The sequence below is a fragment of the Bubalus kerabau genome, chromosome 19, assembly GCF_029407905.1.
Source record: "Bubalus kerabau isolate K-KA32 ecotype Philippines breed swamp buffalo chromosome 19, PCC_UOA_SB_1v2, whole genome shotgun sequence".
Lineage (NCBI taxonomy): Eukaryota > Metazoa > Chordata > Mammalia > Artiodactyla > Bovidae > Bubalus > Bubalus kerabau.
In genome coordinates this window covers 25,222,211-25,238,566 of record NC_073642.1, presented here as the reverse complement: position 1 = coordinate 25,238,566, position 16,356 = coordinate 25,222,211, and the positions used below count along the sequence as shown (strand labels likewise).

The window sequence follows — 16,356 nt, the reverse complement described above, 5'->3', positions numbered from 1 at the left end:
TATAAAATACCTGATTTATTTATCCATTTTCCTGTTGATGGGCTTCTGAGTTATTTTCAGTTTGGGGCTAGTACTGATAATGCTGCTAGGAATGGCTGGGTCCTGTGGTGCCCATCATTAGATATTGGCAAACTGGTTTCCCAAATGATTTTCCATGGTGCTTTCATTTTTATTTCGTTGATTTTGAATGAGGCTAGGCACCTTTTTCTGTTTACTGGCCCTTGGATTTCCTTTTTTGTGAAGGTTGTACTCAACTGTTTTGCCAATTTTTTCTATCAGATTTTCTGTATTTTTCTTACTGATTTACAGGATATTGTATTTTTCTTACTGATTTACAGGATATATGTTCGTTTTGCATTTACCTTTGTCAGTTGTACATCAATATTTTTTTTTTTATTATTGTGAACATCTTCTCCACTGCCCTAATAGTGTCCATTGGTGAATGGAATTTCTTAATTTTAGTGAAGTCAAATTTATCTATTTTTTCCCTCTTTGATATTCCTTTTATGTATTTTGTTTAAGACATTTTTCCCAGTTTCCAAATTATGAAGCAGTTCTTTACTTCATCCTCTAAAGCGTGATAGTTTTTGTTTTCACATTAGCTGACGTGTGCTAAAAACTGTGGAGGGTCTGAAGCTTTCCTCTCCTTGCAAGCTAATAAGCTAGCTTGTTCCGTTTCATGAATGCTGCAAAAGATACAAGGATTCTGGGTCGGAGACAGATGACTTTGCATGTGTGTGCGCTAAGTCACTAAGTCGTGTATGACTTTTTGTGACCTATGGACTGTAGCCCGCCAGGGATTCTCCATGGGATTCTCTAGGCGTGAATACTAGAGTGGGTTGCCATGCCTTCTCCAGGGGATCTTCCTGACCCAGGGATTGACTCAAGTTTCTCAGTCTCCTGCATTGGCAGGCAGGTCAGGTCCTTTAAAGACTAGTGCCCTCTGGGAAGCCCTGACAAATGAGTTTATTACTCACAAAAATAGTAGTAGCCAGAGTAGCAGAATTTTCTAGTGCTAGTTTCCGAGACCAAATTCCCATAAGACAGATGTGAAGAGGGGTCACGTAACTCCTGTACACAAAGTAGATTGTGTTGTGGGAGAGGAATCCTGAACCTAGGGAACCTGAACCTTTTGTTATGGGCAGTTAGCCTGCCTTACCTTTGCTCCAAAGGGAGACACCCTGTTTTATTTCTGTCTTACAAGCAGAGGCTTTGCTCCCTTTTCCCAGACTGTCTTTTCAAGGATGTTTGCACAGCGACCAGTCTTGGAAGATATGATGTTAGTGTTTCTTTCCAGGAAAAAAGATGGGTTTGTTTGAGTGCCTGTGTGCCAAGTTGCTTCATGTGTGCACACAAAACATCTGTCCTTTTCCCTGGAGAGAAACATCATATCTTTTAAGACTGGTCACTGTGTGGGCATCCTTGAAAAGATAGCCTGGGAGCAAAGCCTCTGCTTGCAAGACATGCAGAGACATGAGAGATCTGGCGAGAATTATCTCACGCCTGTGTAACCTACCTAGTATTAATTTGTCTGTGAAGGGAGGTCAGCTTTGTCATATTCCATGCTAACAATTAATTCCATGCAGTTATCCAAATATCATGTCCTGGACAAGTGCAAGACTGTCCAGGGTCAGGTCCTGGTAAGTAGATGGGGGTTCCTGCAGCTTGAGCCTGAATGGACAGGACTACATAGGATGGTGGCTTGTTGGGAGAGGGGCCACAAGAGGGAGAGGGATCAGAAAAAGATTCTTTTTCATCAGATCTTAGGATGTATTTGTGTCCACAGAGAGAAAAACCCAAACATTTAAAATAGGCCTACACTTCTCTTAACCTATTAACTATTCAGTACAAAATTGAATTTAGAATCTGCGAGTTGAGTTATGTGGATCATGGGCCCAGAATTATCTGCAAGTCCAGCCAACCTCCTTCATGAGGTTTCAGTTTCCTCTGACTGATGTGTACTCTTCCATTTCTACGCTGGAGAGCAGTCTCCTTGGCAGAACAAATGGTAACCAAAGGTAGAGACTTCAGCCATGGGAAGTAATATTTTGTGAGCAGAGAATGTAAAATCTATAACAAGAGAAAACAAACCACAGAGCAAAAGAAATTTTGTATCATAACTCAGGGTCCATTTAGGTTACAGAAACCACACAAAGTATTTCAATTAAGGGGGATTTCTTCCATGTCCTAGCTATTGTAAATAGTGTGGCAGTGAACACTGGGGTACATGTCTTTTTCAATTATGGTTTCCTCAAGGTATATATGGAATCTAGAAAGATGGACCTGATGAACCTCTTTGCAGGGCAGCAGTGGAGACGCAGACATAAACAACAGACTTGTGAACACAGAGGGGAAGGAGTGGGTGGGAAGAATTGAGAGAGTAGCAGGGAAGCATATACACTACCACATGTAAAATTAGATAGCCAGTGGGAATTTCCTGTATGACGCAGGGAGCTCAAATCCGATGCTCTGTGATAACCTATAGAGGTGGAATGGGGTAGGAGGTGGGAGGAGGCTCAAGAGGGAGGGGACATATATATGTACCTGTGGTGGATTCATGTTCTTATATGGCAGAACCAACACAATATTGTATAGCAATTATCCTTCAATTAAAATAAGTAATTATTAACAACAAAAAAGAGGGATTTCTGACTGTACCAGGTTTGGAAGATTGAAAGAACACAAGTGGATTCTGAAGTCATCCAGACATGAGTAACTTCAGGAAGTGGAAGCGGCTACTACATCCAGATGCGGGGACAAAAGGAAGAGCTGTGATCTCAAAACCTAGGGGGTCAGAGGAGGGCTGTCATGGCTGGGCTCTGCCCTGAGGGAGTGATGAGAGCTGGGACTTGAATTCCCTGGGGGATACCCCAGAGCTGGTACTCAAGAGCCAAGACTAGGAAATGGAGCTGGTGCTGCTGCTCGGTGGATGCTAACGGAGGCTGAAAGCAGAAACAGAGCCTTTTCCCCCCTCCTCCCTCGTTCTGCCATCAGAACCTCATAGAAGCCAGCGGCATGCAAGCCTGATGAATGTAGATTGCAGAGTCCCAGCCTTGGCATCACCTAGTAGATGCAGGAGGGTGGGGCTGGGGCTGAGGGTCAATAGGCAAATAACCAGCGCAGACTCCCAGCAGCAAACTGTTCAGATTTCTCCAACAGTTCAAGAATTATAGTGCTCATTTTATTGCCAGTCCTGGGTCAATGTGGAGTGGTCCTCTCTGGTCTTTCTCTCTGATGTCCTGGCCCCTCAGCAGGGGCTGTGTCCAAGCTGAGGCTAGTGGAGACCAGTGTTGCTGACTATGGAAGGAGGCTCTGGGGCTGTGTTTGCTCTTTGTTATGCATCTGATTATTTTCCTAAGTCAAGTTGGATTAGTTTGGGATGTATATGCACTTCCGAGGTCAAAGCCGAAAGTCGCAACATCGGAGATTTTGACGTGGTCTCCTCACTTATCACCTGGGAAGTTGGTGCTGTCTGGGCAAGTAGGCAAGGGAGGAGGGAAAGGATGAGCTCATTGTCGGGCGGGATTTGAATGGAGACATTAAGGAGGCAGCTGGATATGTGAATCTGGATCTCAGGGGAGTGATTTGGGGCTAAAGATAATAATCTGGGTGCTTGATGGTAAGTGAAGATTTTGAGAGTGTACGTTATTTCCCAGGAGAGAATGCAAGAGTTGAGGGGAGAGTTGAAACCCGACCTTGAAGGACTCTCAGCATTTTCAAAGTAAGAGGAGTCTGTGGAGACAAGAGAGACTGACCATTTTGATAGAAAACTCTTCTTCTTCTTTTTTTTTTTTGATGTGGACCAATTTTTTTACAATATTGCTTCTGTTTTGGTTTTGGGGCTGCAATGTGTGTAGGCTCTTAGCTCCCCGACCAGGGATGGAACCCCCATCGCCTGCATCGGAAGCTGGAGTCTTAACCACTAGACTGCCAGGGAAGTCTCAGAAAGCTCTTCTTTTGACCTGATTATTTGCTTGCACCTTTCATCCTAGGTGTTACTTATTTGCTCTGTAATAGAACAAAGGTCCGTCTAGTCAAGGCTATGGTTTTTCCAGTAGTCATGTATGGATGTAAGAGTTGGACTGTGAAGAAAGCTGAGCACTGAAGAATTGCTGCTTTTGAACTGTGGTGTTGGAGAAGACTTTTGAGAGTCCCTTGGACTGCAAGGAGATCCAACCAGTCCATCCTAAAGGTGTTCTTTGGAAGGAATGATGCTGAGGCTGAAACTCCAGTACTTTGGCCACCTCATTCGAAGAGTTGACTCATTGGAAAAGACTGTGATGCTGGGAGGGATTGGGGGCAGGAGGAGAAGGGGACGACAGAGTATGAGATGGCTGGATGGCATCACCGACTCGATGGACGTGAGTCTGAGTGAACTCCGGGAGTTGGTAATGGACAGGGAGGCCTGGCGTGCTGCCATTCATGGGGTCGCAAAGAGTCGGACATGACTGAGTGACTGAACTGAACTGAACTGAACTGAGATGATACCTTCAACAACCGTGATGTCGGTTGGAAGCTCCGATCCCAAAGTGTTGATTTTTGGAGATAGTCTCCTCTAATGACGTCTTCTACAAACACGATGTGGGCAGACAGTCCACACTCCTGTCCCTTTGCTGCCGGACTAGCCTTTTCTGTCCCCATTTCTGCAAGTTTCTGGTACCTGCCTTGGGAATTGCATACACTTTGTGGTCACACTAATGTTGCTACCTTAAAACTGGCTCTGTAATTGAGTTTGATCCATTGACTTTTTTTTTGCTATGTCATTATAGCTGCTTTTTAAAAAGAAAAATTACTAAATTTTCTGAGTCAATAGTTTCAGTTTGGCAAAGAAGAGGCAAAATGCATGCAGGCTCTGAAATCTGCATTGAGATCACAGAAAGGTCTTTTCCTGATTAAGGTGTCCAGTGAAACCTCCTGTGTGACTGTAGGAAAAAGCCTATATGGGTAAGAGCAAGTAGAACTGAAAAAAATATTACTACTCTGGATAAAATAAATAAGCTTCAAAGGTATATTGTACAGTACAGGGAATAAAGCCACTTATTTTACAATAACATTAAATGGAGTATAAATCTTATAAAAATTTTGAATTACTGTGTCGTGCACAAAGATTTGTACTAGTTGTTGTTAAATCAAGGCTGCGTGCGTCTCTCAGTCGTGTCTGACTCTTTGCGAATCTCTGGACTGTAGCCCCCCAGGCTCCTCTGTCCATGGAATTCTCCAGGGTTGCCATGCCCTCCCCTAGGGGAATCTTCCCACCCCAGGGGTCAAACTTGTTTCTCCTGTGTCTCCTGCATTGCAGGCAGATTCTTTACCTGCGGAGCCACCCAGAATTTAAATCAACTATATCTCAATTTAAAAAATAAACAAAAGAACAAAAAAGAAAAAAATTTTTTAAAAGCTCAAATAGTTATCTTCCCCTGCCTCCACAAATAGAGATGGTCCACATTTTGAGAATAGAAGATGTACCCAAATCTGAATTTATATGACCAATAGATATAAGGGTGATCTTTACATCATTAGCATCATTTAATTTGCTAAAGGATTCTCTGATGATGCCTTTAAGTAAACAAGCTGCTAAAGTGAGTTAAAAGCACGTTTTGAATTATGAAAAAACAGATTTACACATTTTTTCAGGGACACACGCCAGAAAGGAAGTATTGTTGTAAAGTGTAGAGCAAGGTCATGAAACCTTTCATGGGAAGGAAAAGAATGTAACATTCCTTTTTACCTCTTCTTTCCCCTTATCAGCTTCTCAAAATAGACCAACTACATTGTACTGTTACAGTTTCATGGCTGCAATATCAGTGACGTCTCACTTGGTTTGAGTCCTTTAGCCTTGAGCTCAAATCACCCTGTGGAAACAAGCGAGTACTTTAAAAATGTCCTCAGAAGAGTTTGGAAGGGCAGGGCTGTGTGGGAGGGTTTATGGAGGAAGCACGGGGTGGGTGCCCTGGAGGAGAATGGAGGCTCTTCGGAGAAGAGACAGAGGAGGTCCAGAATTGCATCTCCCAGGAACCTGCCAAGACTGGCTTTTCTTACACGAGGCCGCCATGTTGAGGGGGACATGGTGGTGCACCCAAGCCATTCCAAGCAGCACTGAGGCTTTCTTACCTCAAGTTTTCAATTGTGTTTGAGGTCATCTTGTGGGCTTCCCAGGTGGCCCAGTGGTAAAGAATCTGCCTGCAGTGCAGGAGACATGGGAGATGTGGGTTCAATCCCTGACTCTGGAAGATCCCCTGGAGGAGGAAATGGCAACCCACTCCAGTATTCTTGAGCCTGCAGAATCCCATGGATAAAGGAGCCTTGTGGGCTGCAGTCCATGGGGTCTCAAAGAATTAGACGCGACTGAGCGCACGTGCAGGATTGCAGGAGGAGTTCATGTTAGTAGTTTCTTTGCTCCCTGGGGCCAAGCTTGAGGAGCTTTTATGACATCTGGCCCTCAGCTCCAGATACAGACCCAAGTTTAACTTAAGCGTCTGGTGTGACCTCAAGTACTTGTGGGGTTATTTTGTTTAGTTTTGATTTTGCTGTTATCTCTCAGTGGTTTCACATTTCTGATACCAACTGAATGTGAAATTAGTGAGGATTCTCCTCCCTGAGGCCCATGTGTTGGCAAAAACATCAACTATCCCAGCCGTCACCAAAACCTTCTAGTGAATAGAGAAGGTCATATTTGGTGTACAGCATGTTAAATTTAACCCAACAGCTAGGGCCAGAGGATATGACAGAGGCCATAGAAAGAGATTAAACTATGTAAGGTGATTTCTTCTCCACCTGTTTTGAATTTTCAAATAAGTCTGGCTTTTTTTTTCCTCCTGAACTGCAAGACTGTGGGTTCTTAGTTCCCTGACCAGGGATTGAACCCCGGGCTCTTGACAGTGAAATCACTGCGTCCTAACCATTGGACTACCAGGGAATTCTCTAGTCTGGCTCCTCTTGGAGTACTGGGGAGTGGGTGAGGTCAGCGTGAGAGGAAGTGGCAGTGGAGTGTGTGCACAGTTAGGGAGATCTGAGCCTAAGCCTTTGTGGTCCTGGAGATTTTTTATTTTTGGAGGATGGTGAAACAGCATTTTCTTCTGAAAGCTTCAATACTTACAAGTTGCTGCTCTATTGGCTTAAAAAGAATCTAGATACTGTATTCTTTGTTGTTTTCTCATGAACAATGTGTCTTCCAGTTTCCAAAGAGAAGTCATATAGGTTCATGCCTTTCACTTTTAACTCTGTGGGAGGAATTTTTTTTCTAAGTTTCTGAGATTACATTCCACATAGCTCTTGTAAAGTGACCCAGACAAAATCAGAAGTTACATTTTTTTCTTATCTTGAAGTTACTAAAGCAACAGGTTTGCTTTCCTTCAATTAATCATCATGCTTTGCTTTTCTGTTATTGTCATGTAGCAACTGTATGATGAGAATTATTTTTAACCTTCTTAATTTCACTGACTGGAATCTTCTTATCTTCATTGGCGACCACATGGTTAGACATAGTATAGTTATTTCCTTGCGATCATTCAGGACCAAATTTTCCTGGACTTTTACTGGAGAAAAGTGTCATTAATAGAAAGGGCTTCCCATGTGGTACTAGTGGTAAAGAACCCACCTGCCAATGCAGGAGATGTAAGAGACACGAGAGTTCAATCCCTGGGTTGGGAAGATCCTCTGGACTTGCCTGGGAAATCCCATGGACAGAGGAGCCTGGCAGGCTACAGTCTATGGGGTTGCAAAGAGTCAGACACAGCTGAGCAACTGAGCAGAGCAGAGTCACTAATAGAATTTCGAACAACATTCTTAACGTTTCCATGGATTGCCTCAGTGCCCTTCAGTGCATGGATGGGGAGTGGGAGGGGAAGCAGTTATTGGCCAGGAGGCCTACTGTGTGACATGTACTCTTCTAGTGTTACGGATCCTGCTCTCAGGGATCTCACAGGCCACTGCATGCGGCTGGCTGACAGTGCAGTGGGATAAGTGCTGTGTTAACACTTACTGTGTGAAGGGGACCACAGGAGAGGCACCCGGCTAGGTCATCCTTGTGACACTTGCTGAGCCTTAAAGCCTCGTTAGGGGTTAGCCAGATGGGAAAAGCCTTCCGAGGCATTGGGAATAGCATGTGCAAAGGCTGGAAAGGGCAGGATACTCTAAGGGACTCAGCATTAGAAAGGAAGTTGTGTGCAGTGTTGATCAAGAGTGGCGGGAAAGTGACTGGAGCAGTCAGATCATGAAGGGCGTGGTCCACCATGTTAAGGAGATGGGTTTTTAAAAAAAAAAAAAAATTGTTAAGAGCTTTATTTTTTTTTTATTCTTTTAAAAAATAATTTTATTTATTTATTTTTGACTGTGCTGGGTCTTTGTTGCATGGGCTTTTTTTTTTTTTTTTTTCTTTAATTACTGCCAACAGGGTCTGCTCTCTATTGCGGTGTGTGGGCTTCTCATTGTGGTGGCTTCTCTTGTGTAGCTCAGGTTCAAGGGCTCAGGCTTTGGCACACTGGCTCAGTAACTGCAGCTCCTGAGGCTCTAGAGCTCAGGCTCAGTAGTTGTGACGCATGGGCTCGGTTGCTCCGTGTCATGTGGGATCTTCCTGTGTCAGGGATCGAACCTGTGTCTCCTGCATTGGCAGGCAGATTTTTTACCTCTGAGCCACCAGGGAAGCTGAGGTGGGTTTTATTTTAAAGGCAAGAGGAAGCCACTGAATCAGTGTGGGGAATGACATTATTCAGTTGCCATTTCGAAGAGCTGACTGGCAGCAGTGTGGAGGAGGGGCTGAAAGAGCCCAGCTGGGAGGTTCTCAGAGTAGTGGCCTGAACGGAGGATGTGTTCATGGAAGCAGAGAGAAGGCAATGGAATCAAGAGATGTTTGGGATGTGGGATAGGACTTAGTGGCTGATGAATTGGGGGTAGGAAGGGGAGGAGTGTGTGTAGGATGAGAAAAAAAAAAATAACTTCAGTGGTAATAAAGGAGTATCCAGGGACAAAAGAGAAGAGACTTAGGTTCCACAGGCCAAGAAAAGAGGAACTCTGAAGAAGAGGTTGGTCAATAGAGTCAGAATACCCAGAGAGCCCATGTTAGTGAAGAGTAAAAATTTATTTTGGGAGTTTAGAAACTAAAAGGTCATTGGTGAGAGCAGGTTGAATAGAACCATTCAAGGTGTATCAAGACTAAGGTCTATCAAGTAGGAATGAGTTTGGCTGCAAGTTATTATAGCTGTAGCTTCCCCCGACGGCACAGTGGTAAAGTCTGCCGGCCAGTGCAGGAGATGCAGGAGACATGGGTTTGATTCCTGGGTTGGGCAGATCCCCTGGAGGAGGGCATGGCAACCCACTCCAGTATTCTTGCCTGGGGAATCCCATGGACAGAGGAGCCTGGGAGGGTACAGCCTATAGGGTGGCAGAGTCAGACACAACTGAAGTGACTTAGCACGCATGCACCCATGTATATCGATTATATAATATATGTATTATATATATTCACATATATAATGTTGACTATATATATGTAATAATGCTTATATCTCTACATTTTGCAGATAAGGAATTGGAGGCACAGAGAGCTTCCATAATTTTCCCAGTTATTTTCTAATCAGCAGTATGTCAGGGGTTTGAACCAAAAATGGAGTAACTGCAGACCCTGCCCTCAGGTACAGATGTGGGAATGGGGACAGGCTGGACAGTTTTCGTTGATCCTTGTAGCTTTCTATATGGTTCTTTTATCAAGTCTCTGGATGAGTTCTTGGGAGCCCACTCTGTTCTATCTGTGCTCATTTTATTCAGACTTGGAATTTCTCTGTATTAATTTTTATCTTGGGAGCGGTTTTCTGCCATGTCTATATTGGTCCGTTTCCTCAGCTTGCTGATCCCATCTGCTTTCTGTCTTCTAGGAATTTCTCACCATTTCTGATCTGCTGCTAGCACCCTTTTTGTTTTTCAGCACTGTTATGTATGTGTCATATGCCTCTCTTTTTATATATATATAAAGTTTATTTAAAGGTATTTGGTACAGTGAAGAGGAAGATGTGTGTGTTCAAGCCACCATCTTGATTCAATGTCTGCAACATTTTCTGTAGGTATTTTATCTATCTCCTTTCTCTTGTTGACATTTGTTAATTTCTTTATCCTGATGCTGTAACGATTAAACTGAAAGCGGCATTTAGGGCACAGTGGATGCAATACCATGTAATAGCCTACAGGCTTTTTGTTCTTTTGAATCTAGGTGATTCGATTCTGTATGGTTTAGTCACAGTTCTAAGAAGCAGACCCTTCCAGATGTAAATAGTCAGACAATGAACTTTATTTCTATTATTGAGACAAGGGAGGAAGAAGTGGACCAGTATTGTTTATTAAGCTTCCTTGTGGATAAATAAATGATGAAAATATGATAATTGCAAATATTGAAAGCATTGAATGCAGGGCTCATGGGAGAGTGAGTTAAACATTTTTTTTAATTGAAATAAAATATACATACAGGGAAGTGACAGCTCACACATATGTAGCTTGATGTATTTGAACAACGTGAACACGTCCACAAAACCAATTCACAATGTAGAACATGACCGGCTCCTTGAAATGCTCCCTGGTAACCCTGAATTAAAGATAACCATTACATTTATTTCTTTCATCATGGGTTAGTTTTTTCTGTTTTTAAATTTTATGTGCATTGAATAAAACTACCCCTTTCCCCCATCCTTCCTGCCAACAATGGTCAGTTCATTCTCTACGTCTGCAACAGACTTTTTCATATTGATATTATACCCTACAGCTTTACTGTATTTATTGTCTCTATAGTTTTTAAGTGAAATCTTCAGGGTTTTAAATATACTAAATCACATCATCTGAAAATTGTGACAGTTTTACTTCTTCCTTTCCAATATGGATGCCTTTTATTTCTTCTCTGCCTAACTAGAGGCCTTCCAATACCATGTTGAATAAGAGTAGTGAGAGTGAACATCCTTGTCTCGTTCCTAATTTTAGAAGGATAGCTTTCCTTTTTTCACAACTATGATATTAGCTGTGGGTTTGCCAATCATAATTATCTTAAAGATAATTTTTGATGTCAGTATTGGGATTGCCTATTGGATTATTATTTTTCCCTTAATTTTCAGTTGTTTGGTTCAGTCTCTTGGCATGATAAATGATTTTTTATTTTATTTTAATGGTGGATGCTGTATATGAAGATTTCCTCCAGAGAGAAAGTTTTATTCTGCCACGTAATGAGGGTAAAGGTCAATAACCTTGATGCAAACAGGGACTGAACAAAGTCAAGTTTGCATATCAGGCTTTGTGAGGGCCCATCTCTTTCAACCTTGCAGTTAGTCTTAGGCCTTTAGGCCTTCAGGGTTTGAACCAAAAACGCAGGGTGTTTACTGAGGTTCCTTGTTGTTGGGCATCTTGAACTCTATAATTATGTCGCTTGATCACTGTGATAATGCAGAAATCTCCACTTCGATCTTTAGCCTTCTAGCAGCCACTTTTTGCTGGTAGCCAAGCATCTTGCCTTGTGCATATGCAGCTTAAGAACTGTCAAAAGCCTTGAGAGAAAATTGCATACAGCCTATTGGGTTTACTTCTTTATATGTCCTTTTTTCTTTCCCTGGAATTTTGGCCTCTTCTAGCCTGATTTCCTAGGTTAGAGTGCACTTCAGTTTCCCTCTTCCCAGCCCAGCAAGGCTGCTGCAGGTTCTAGGCTCAGGCTTTCTGTTTAGCTTTTATATCATGTGTGGCAGGAATTTCCCCTAAGGGAAAAAGCAGCTGTGAATGTATTGCTCTTCTCAGTGTGTTTCCCTTCTTCATGATTTTGGGCCTCTGAGATCCTGATTGCCTTGGTTGCTCTCTGCTGCCTTCAGAGATTTTTAAAAATCATCTTGTATTTTGAAATATTTTTAGACTTACAGAAAAGTTGCAAAACTAGCACAGAGAACTCACAAGTGCCCTGTGCTCATTTCCTAATGTTAACAACTTACAAATAACCTTCATGATTTAGATTTATACTTGAGTATTGTCTTGTTTTCCAAGCTGATAACAGCAGGACATAACTACTGACTTGTTGAATGAGAGAAAAAAAAAAAAAAAAAGGAGCCAGTAGAGAAGGTGAAATTTTTGGTTCAGGGCTTCTCAAAGCACATACTACTCGGCTGAGACATCTCCCATGACCAGAGATGGGTGGGAAATGCTCTATCTTACATGCACCCTCTTGGAAATCAACAATGCCCATTTCCACTTTAAAGTCTCTGAAAAGTCTCTTTTAGTAGATGTCTGCTTAATTTTGTTTATCGCCACGTTTCCAAGGACATGGTGAAGGAGCTGTTCTTTTGTACGACTCTTACTCGTATCCCATGCAGCAGGTGTTTTGTGGCACATGTGTTGGAAAATACTGTTCCAAAACACGTTCTGGAATCCTGCGGTATAAAATCTGCTTCTTTACATTTTCTCCTAGGTTCTGGCTTTCTTGCTGTCTAATTTCTTGCTTCATAAAAGGGAAGAAGTTGGAGAAGCCAAGAGTTCTTTGAAAACAGATTTTTTTTTTTTGCACGAGCAGAAGTCCAAGGCTGTGTTAACATTTACCACTAAAACCCCAACACATCTAGATGAAAAGCAAAAACTTCATGTCTCCCAAATAAATGTCTTTTGCATCACTGCTCTGTTGTAGTCTTTGAAAACGGTTTTTATTTTCCCATTATTGATTAAATTGGAGCCCGCCGAGAAGTAGATGGTGAATGAAGATTGTCATCTCTGATTATAGCAACAGGCCATCCTGGAAACAGGTCTAATTGGAAACATGATCCTTTTTCTCATGAGGGGACAATCACAGGAGACACATTTCCTTAGCTATGTGTATTTTGGATTCGGTACTTCCATCTCGCAAACCCAGGTCAGATGCAGTATTTGTGATGGAGAAGCTGGATCAGTGAGGGCTTACTAGTGTTTAAGGCTGAAGAGGGTAGATAGAGTTTTAGACTAAAATTTGGACACTTTTCCACTGTCTGCCTCTTCACTGTGTGTGTGTCCCTTATCTCCTAATGAATCTCCTTGTCCCCCTTTTGGTCAGTTCTGGGAATTTCTTGGCACCTTCTCATCCATTTAATTTGCTTTCCTCCGTCTGGGTTTGAAGAACAAATTGTGCTTCTCTCTATTCTGCATCTCATTGTGTTATGGCCATTTACTTCTGCTTCTCCGTGTAAGTGGTTGCAATGTATTTAAGGAAGTTTATCTATTTTTGGCTGTACTGGGTCTTCATTGCTGCATGGGCTTTTCTCTAATTGTGGCGAGCAGGGGCTACTCTCTAGTTGCGGTGCTCGGGCTTCTCACTGTGGTGGCTTCTCTTGTTGCGGAGCACAGGCTTCAGTAGTTCAGCATGTGGGCTCAGCAGTTGTGGTTCCCGGGCTCTGGAGCACAGGCTCAGTAGTTGTGGTGCACGAGATTAGTTGCTCTGCTGTATATGGGATCTTCCTGGACCAGGGACTGAACCCATGTCCCCTGCATTGGCAAGCAGATTCTTTACTACTGAGCCACCAGCTGCTGCTGCTAGGGAAGCCCTGAAATGTATGCAGATTGATTGATCTTTGTACGTTTAGCATATTGACGTAGTTGGTAGACTTTCAGATGTTTGTTGAATTAGATTGAATGACATGTATCAGTTTGAAACATGGAGGTGGTTTTTTTTTTTTTTTAATGAATTTAAAGTAACACATTGATTTCAAAACACTGATTTTGCTGCATCTCACAGGTTTTGATGTATCTTCATTATTAAATTTTTTTTTTTTTGGTAATTCCTCTTGGGACTTCCTTTTAAACTCATTGTTATTTAGGACTGAATTTTAAAACTTTATACCTGCATATTTATTTATATTGGGTTGATTTCTAATTTAATTGAATTGTGGTTAAAAATGTGTTCTGTATGGTATTGACTGATTTGTGACCTAGTAAATGATCACTGTTTCTAATGTTCTATCTGTACTTGCAAAGACTATATATTATCTGTTTATTAGTTGGAGGGATATATATATTTGTGCATATTTTATCAAGGATATTAATTTGATCATTAAAACTATATGTGTCTCTTCCAAGTTATTTTCTTTTAATCATGTTTGATCTGCCAGTTTTCTGAGAGAGTTGTGCTAAAATCTCCTTAATGACTGTGGATTTGTTATTTCAGTTATTTCTCTCAGTTTTTGCTTTATTTTTTTTCTAAGTTATGCTGTTAGATAGATTATATTATACCAGAATTTTGGTGAATTGCTCCATTTATTATTAGATCAGGTCTCTCTTTATTAATTTTGTTGTCGTTCTTCAGTCGCTAAGTTGTGTCTGACTCTCTGAGACCCTATGGACTATAGCAGGCCAGGCTTCCCTGTCCTTCCGTGTCTCCGGGAGTTTGTCCATTGAGTTGATGATGCTATTTAACCATCTCATCCTCTGTTTCCCCTTCTCCTCCTGCCCTTAATCTTTCCCAGCATCAGGGTCTTTTCCAATGAGTTGGCTCGTCACATCAGGTGGCCAAAGCATTGGAGCTTCAGCTTCAGCATCAGTCCTTCCCATGAATATTCAGGGTTGATTTCCTTTAGGACTGACTAGTTTGATCTCCTTGCAGTCCAAGGGACTCTCAAGTTTTCTCTAGCATCACAATTTGAAAGCATCAATTCTTTAGCGCACAGCCTTCTTTATGGTCCAACTCTCACATCCATACATGACTACTGGAAAAACCATAGCTTAGACTATATGGACCTTTGTCGGCAAAGAGATGTCTTTGTTTTTTAATACGCTCTCTAGGTTTGTCATAGCTTTTCTTCCAAGGAGCAAGTGTCTTTTAATTTCATGGCTGCAGACGCTAAAGAATCTGCCTGCAATATAGGAGATCTGGGTTCAATCCCTGGGTTGGGAAGATCTCCTGGAGAAGGAAATGCAACCCACTCTAGTATCCTTGCCTGGAAAATCCCATGGACAGAGAAGCCTGTCGGGCTACAAAGAGTCGGACATGACCTAGCAACTAAACAACAACAAGAAGATAATTTGTCTATTAATATTTTCACTCTCCTGTGTGTTGCATTTTAGGTATGTCTCTTAAAAGCTCTATATAGCTGGATTTTAAAAATCGACTCCATTAATTATCCTTTCATGTGTTGAACTTATTTGCATAGATAATGATTACTGACCTTCTTGGACTTGTGATTACTATCTTAATTTTGTAGTTTCCACTTGTCACCTTTTATGTTCTCCTGAATGTCCTTTATCTTTGTTTTCTTTTGGATAGGAAAACATTGACTTTCCACTGATGTGCTGGTATGGATATTATGTTATAACTCATAGTACTATATGTATATTAGTTGTTTGGTGCTTTTAGTAGTTACCACTAATTACATAAAGCAGATACTTCTCATACCTTATTAAATCAGTTACGCCATTCATTCTCCATCTCCTCCTTAACACAGATGAACCTTAGTTTGTTCAAAATAACGTGGTCCAGTGGTTAAGACTCCACACTCCCAATGCAGGGGCCCTGGGTCCATCCCTGGTCAGGGAACTAGACCTCACATGCCACAAGTAAAGATCCCACTTGCCACAACAAAGATAAAAGATCTTATTTATGTTTCTACTAGAGAAACTGCCTTGTGTTTTACATATGCTGCTGCTGCTAAGTCGCTTTAGTCGTGTCCGACTCTTCGCGACCCCATGGACTGCAGCCCACCAGGCTCTTCCATCCATGGGATTTTCCAGGCAAGAGTACTGGAGTGGGTTGCCATTGCCTTCTCCGGTGTTTTACATATACTAGGTGCATAATAGGTGTCTGTTGAATGAGTGAGGAGTGTGTATTTTCCCATATTCTTAACTATGGTTATCCCCTCCAATGATTTTCTTAAAGGACTTTGTCCAAAAAATCCAACAATTTGGAATTGAACATTTTTTTTTTGGTAATAATTTGGGTCAAATACTGTGATAATGAATGATTGTACAAACAATTACTTGTGTTTATTTCTACAGCTGTTTAGTGAAAAAATAAGTGGTGTTGAAGGAACAAAACTAGATGACGAATTTCTGGACATGGAACGGGTAAGAGAACATTTTAATGTGAATTATCTTGTAAATTTGACTTTTACTGTGATATGAGATATACTGGTATCGTAAAGGATATTAGAGTGGGGATCTAGGAGGTATGAATTAAAGTGTAGATTATGGAATCCAAAAGGCAGTTCTTTCGTTACGTCCAAGTTCAAATAAAGATGCTGGCCCTTGAGAGATGGGCTATGGCTAACTTGTGCCCTCTACTGGACAAAGTCAGAATGCTCAAAAGATGGCCCATCTTGGTGAACAGTTGCAGCTGAAGTAATTGTGATTAAGTATCTTGGAGAGTCAAAATGTATTATTGGGAGAAGA

The 16,356-nt window shown here is 41.8% G+C and overlaps 1 protein-coding gene across 3 annotated transcripts in view; it reads left to right on the top strand.

Moving 5' to 3' along the window:
• Positions 1–16,356, top strand: part of SH3GL3 (SH3 domain containing GRB2 like 3, endophilin A3) — a 104,467-nt gene that overhangs the window by 36,638 nt on the left and 51,473 nt on the right. For 2 of the 3 annotated variants that reach the window (XM_055556209.1, XM_055556208.1), the window contains exon 2: positions 15,964–16,032. In XM_055556209.1, the coding sequence (XP_055412184.1) occupies positions 15,964–16,032 (69 nt within the window). Of the gene's footprint in view, positions 1–15,963; positions 16,033–16,356 lie in introns of those variants that run through there. The other variant, XM_055556210.1, reaches the window with a different exon arrangement.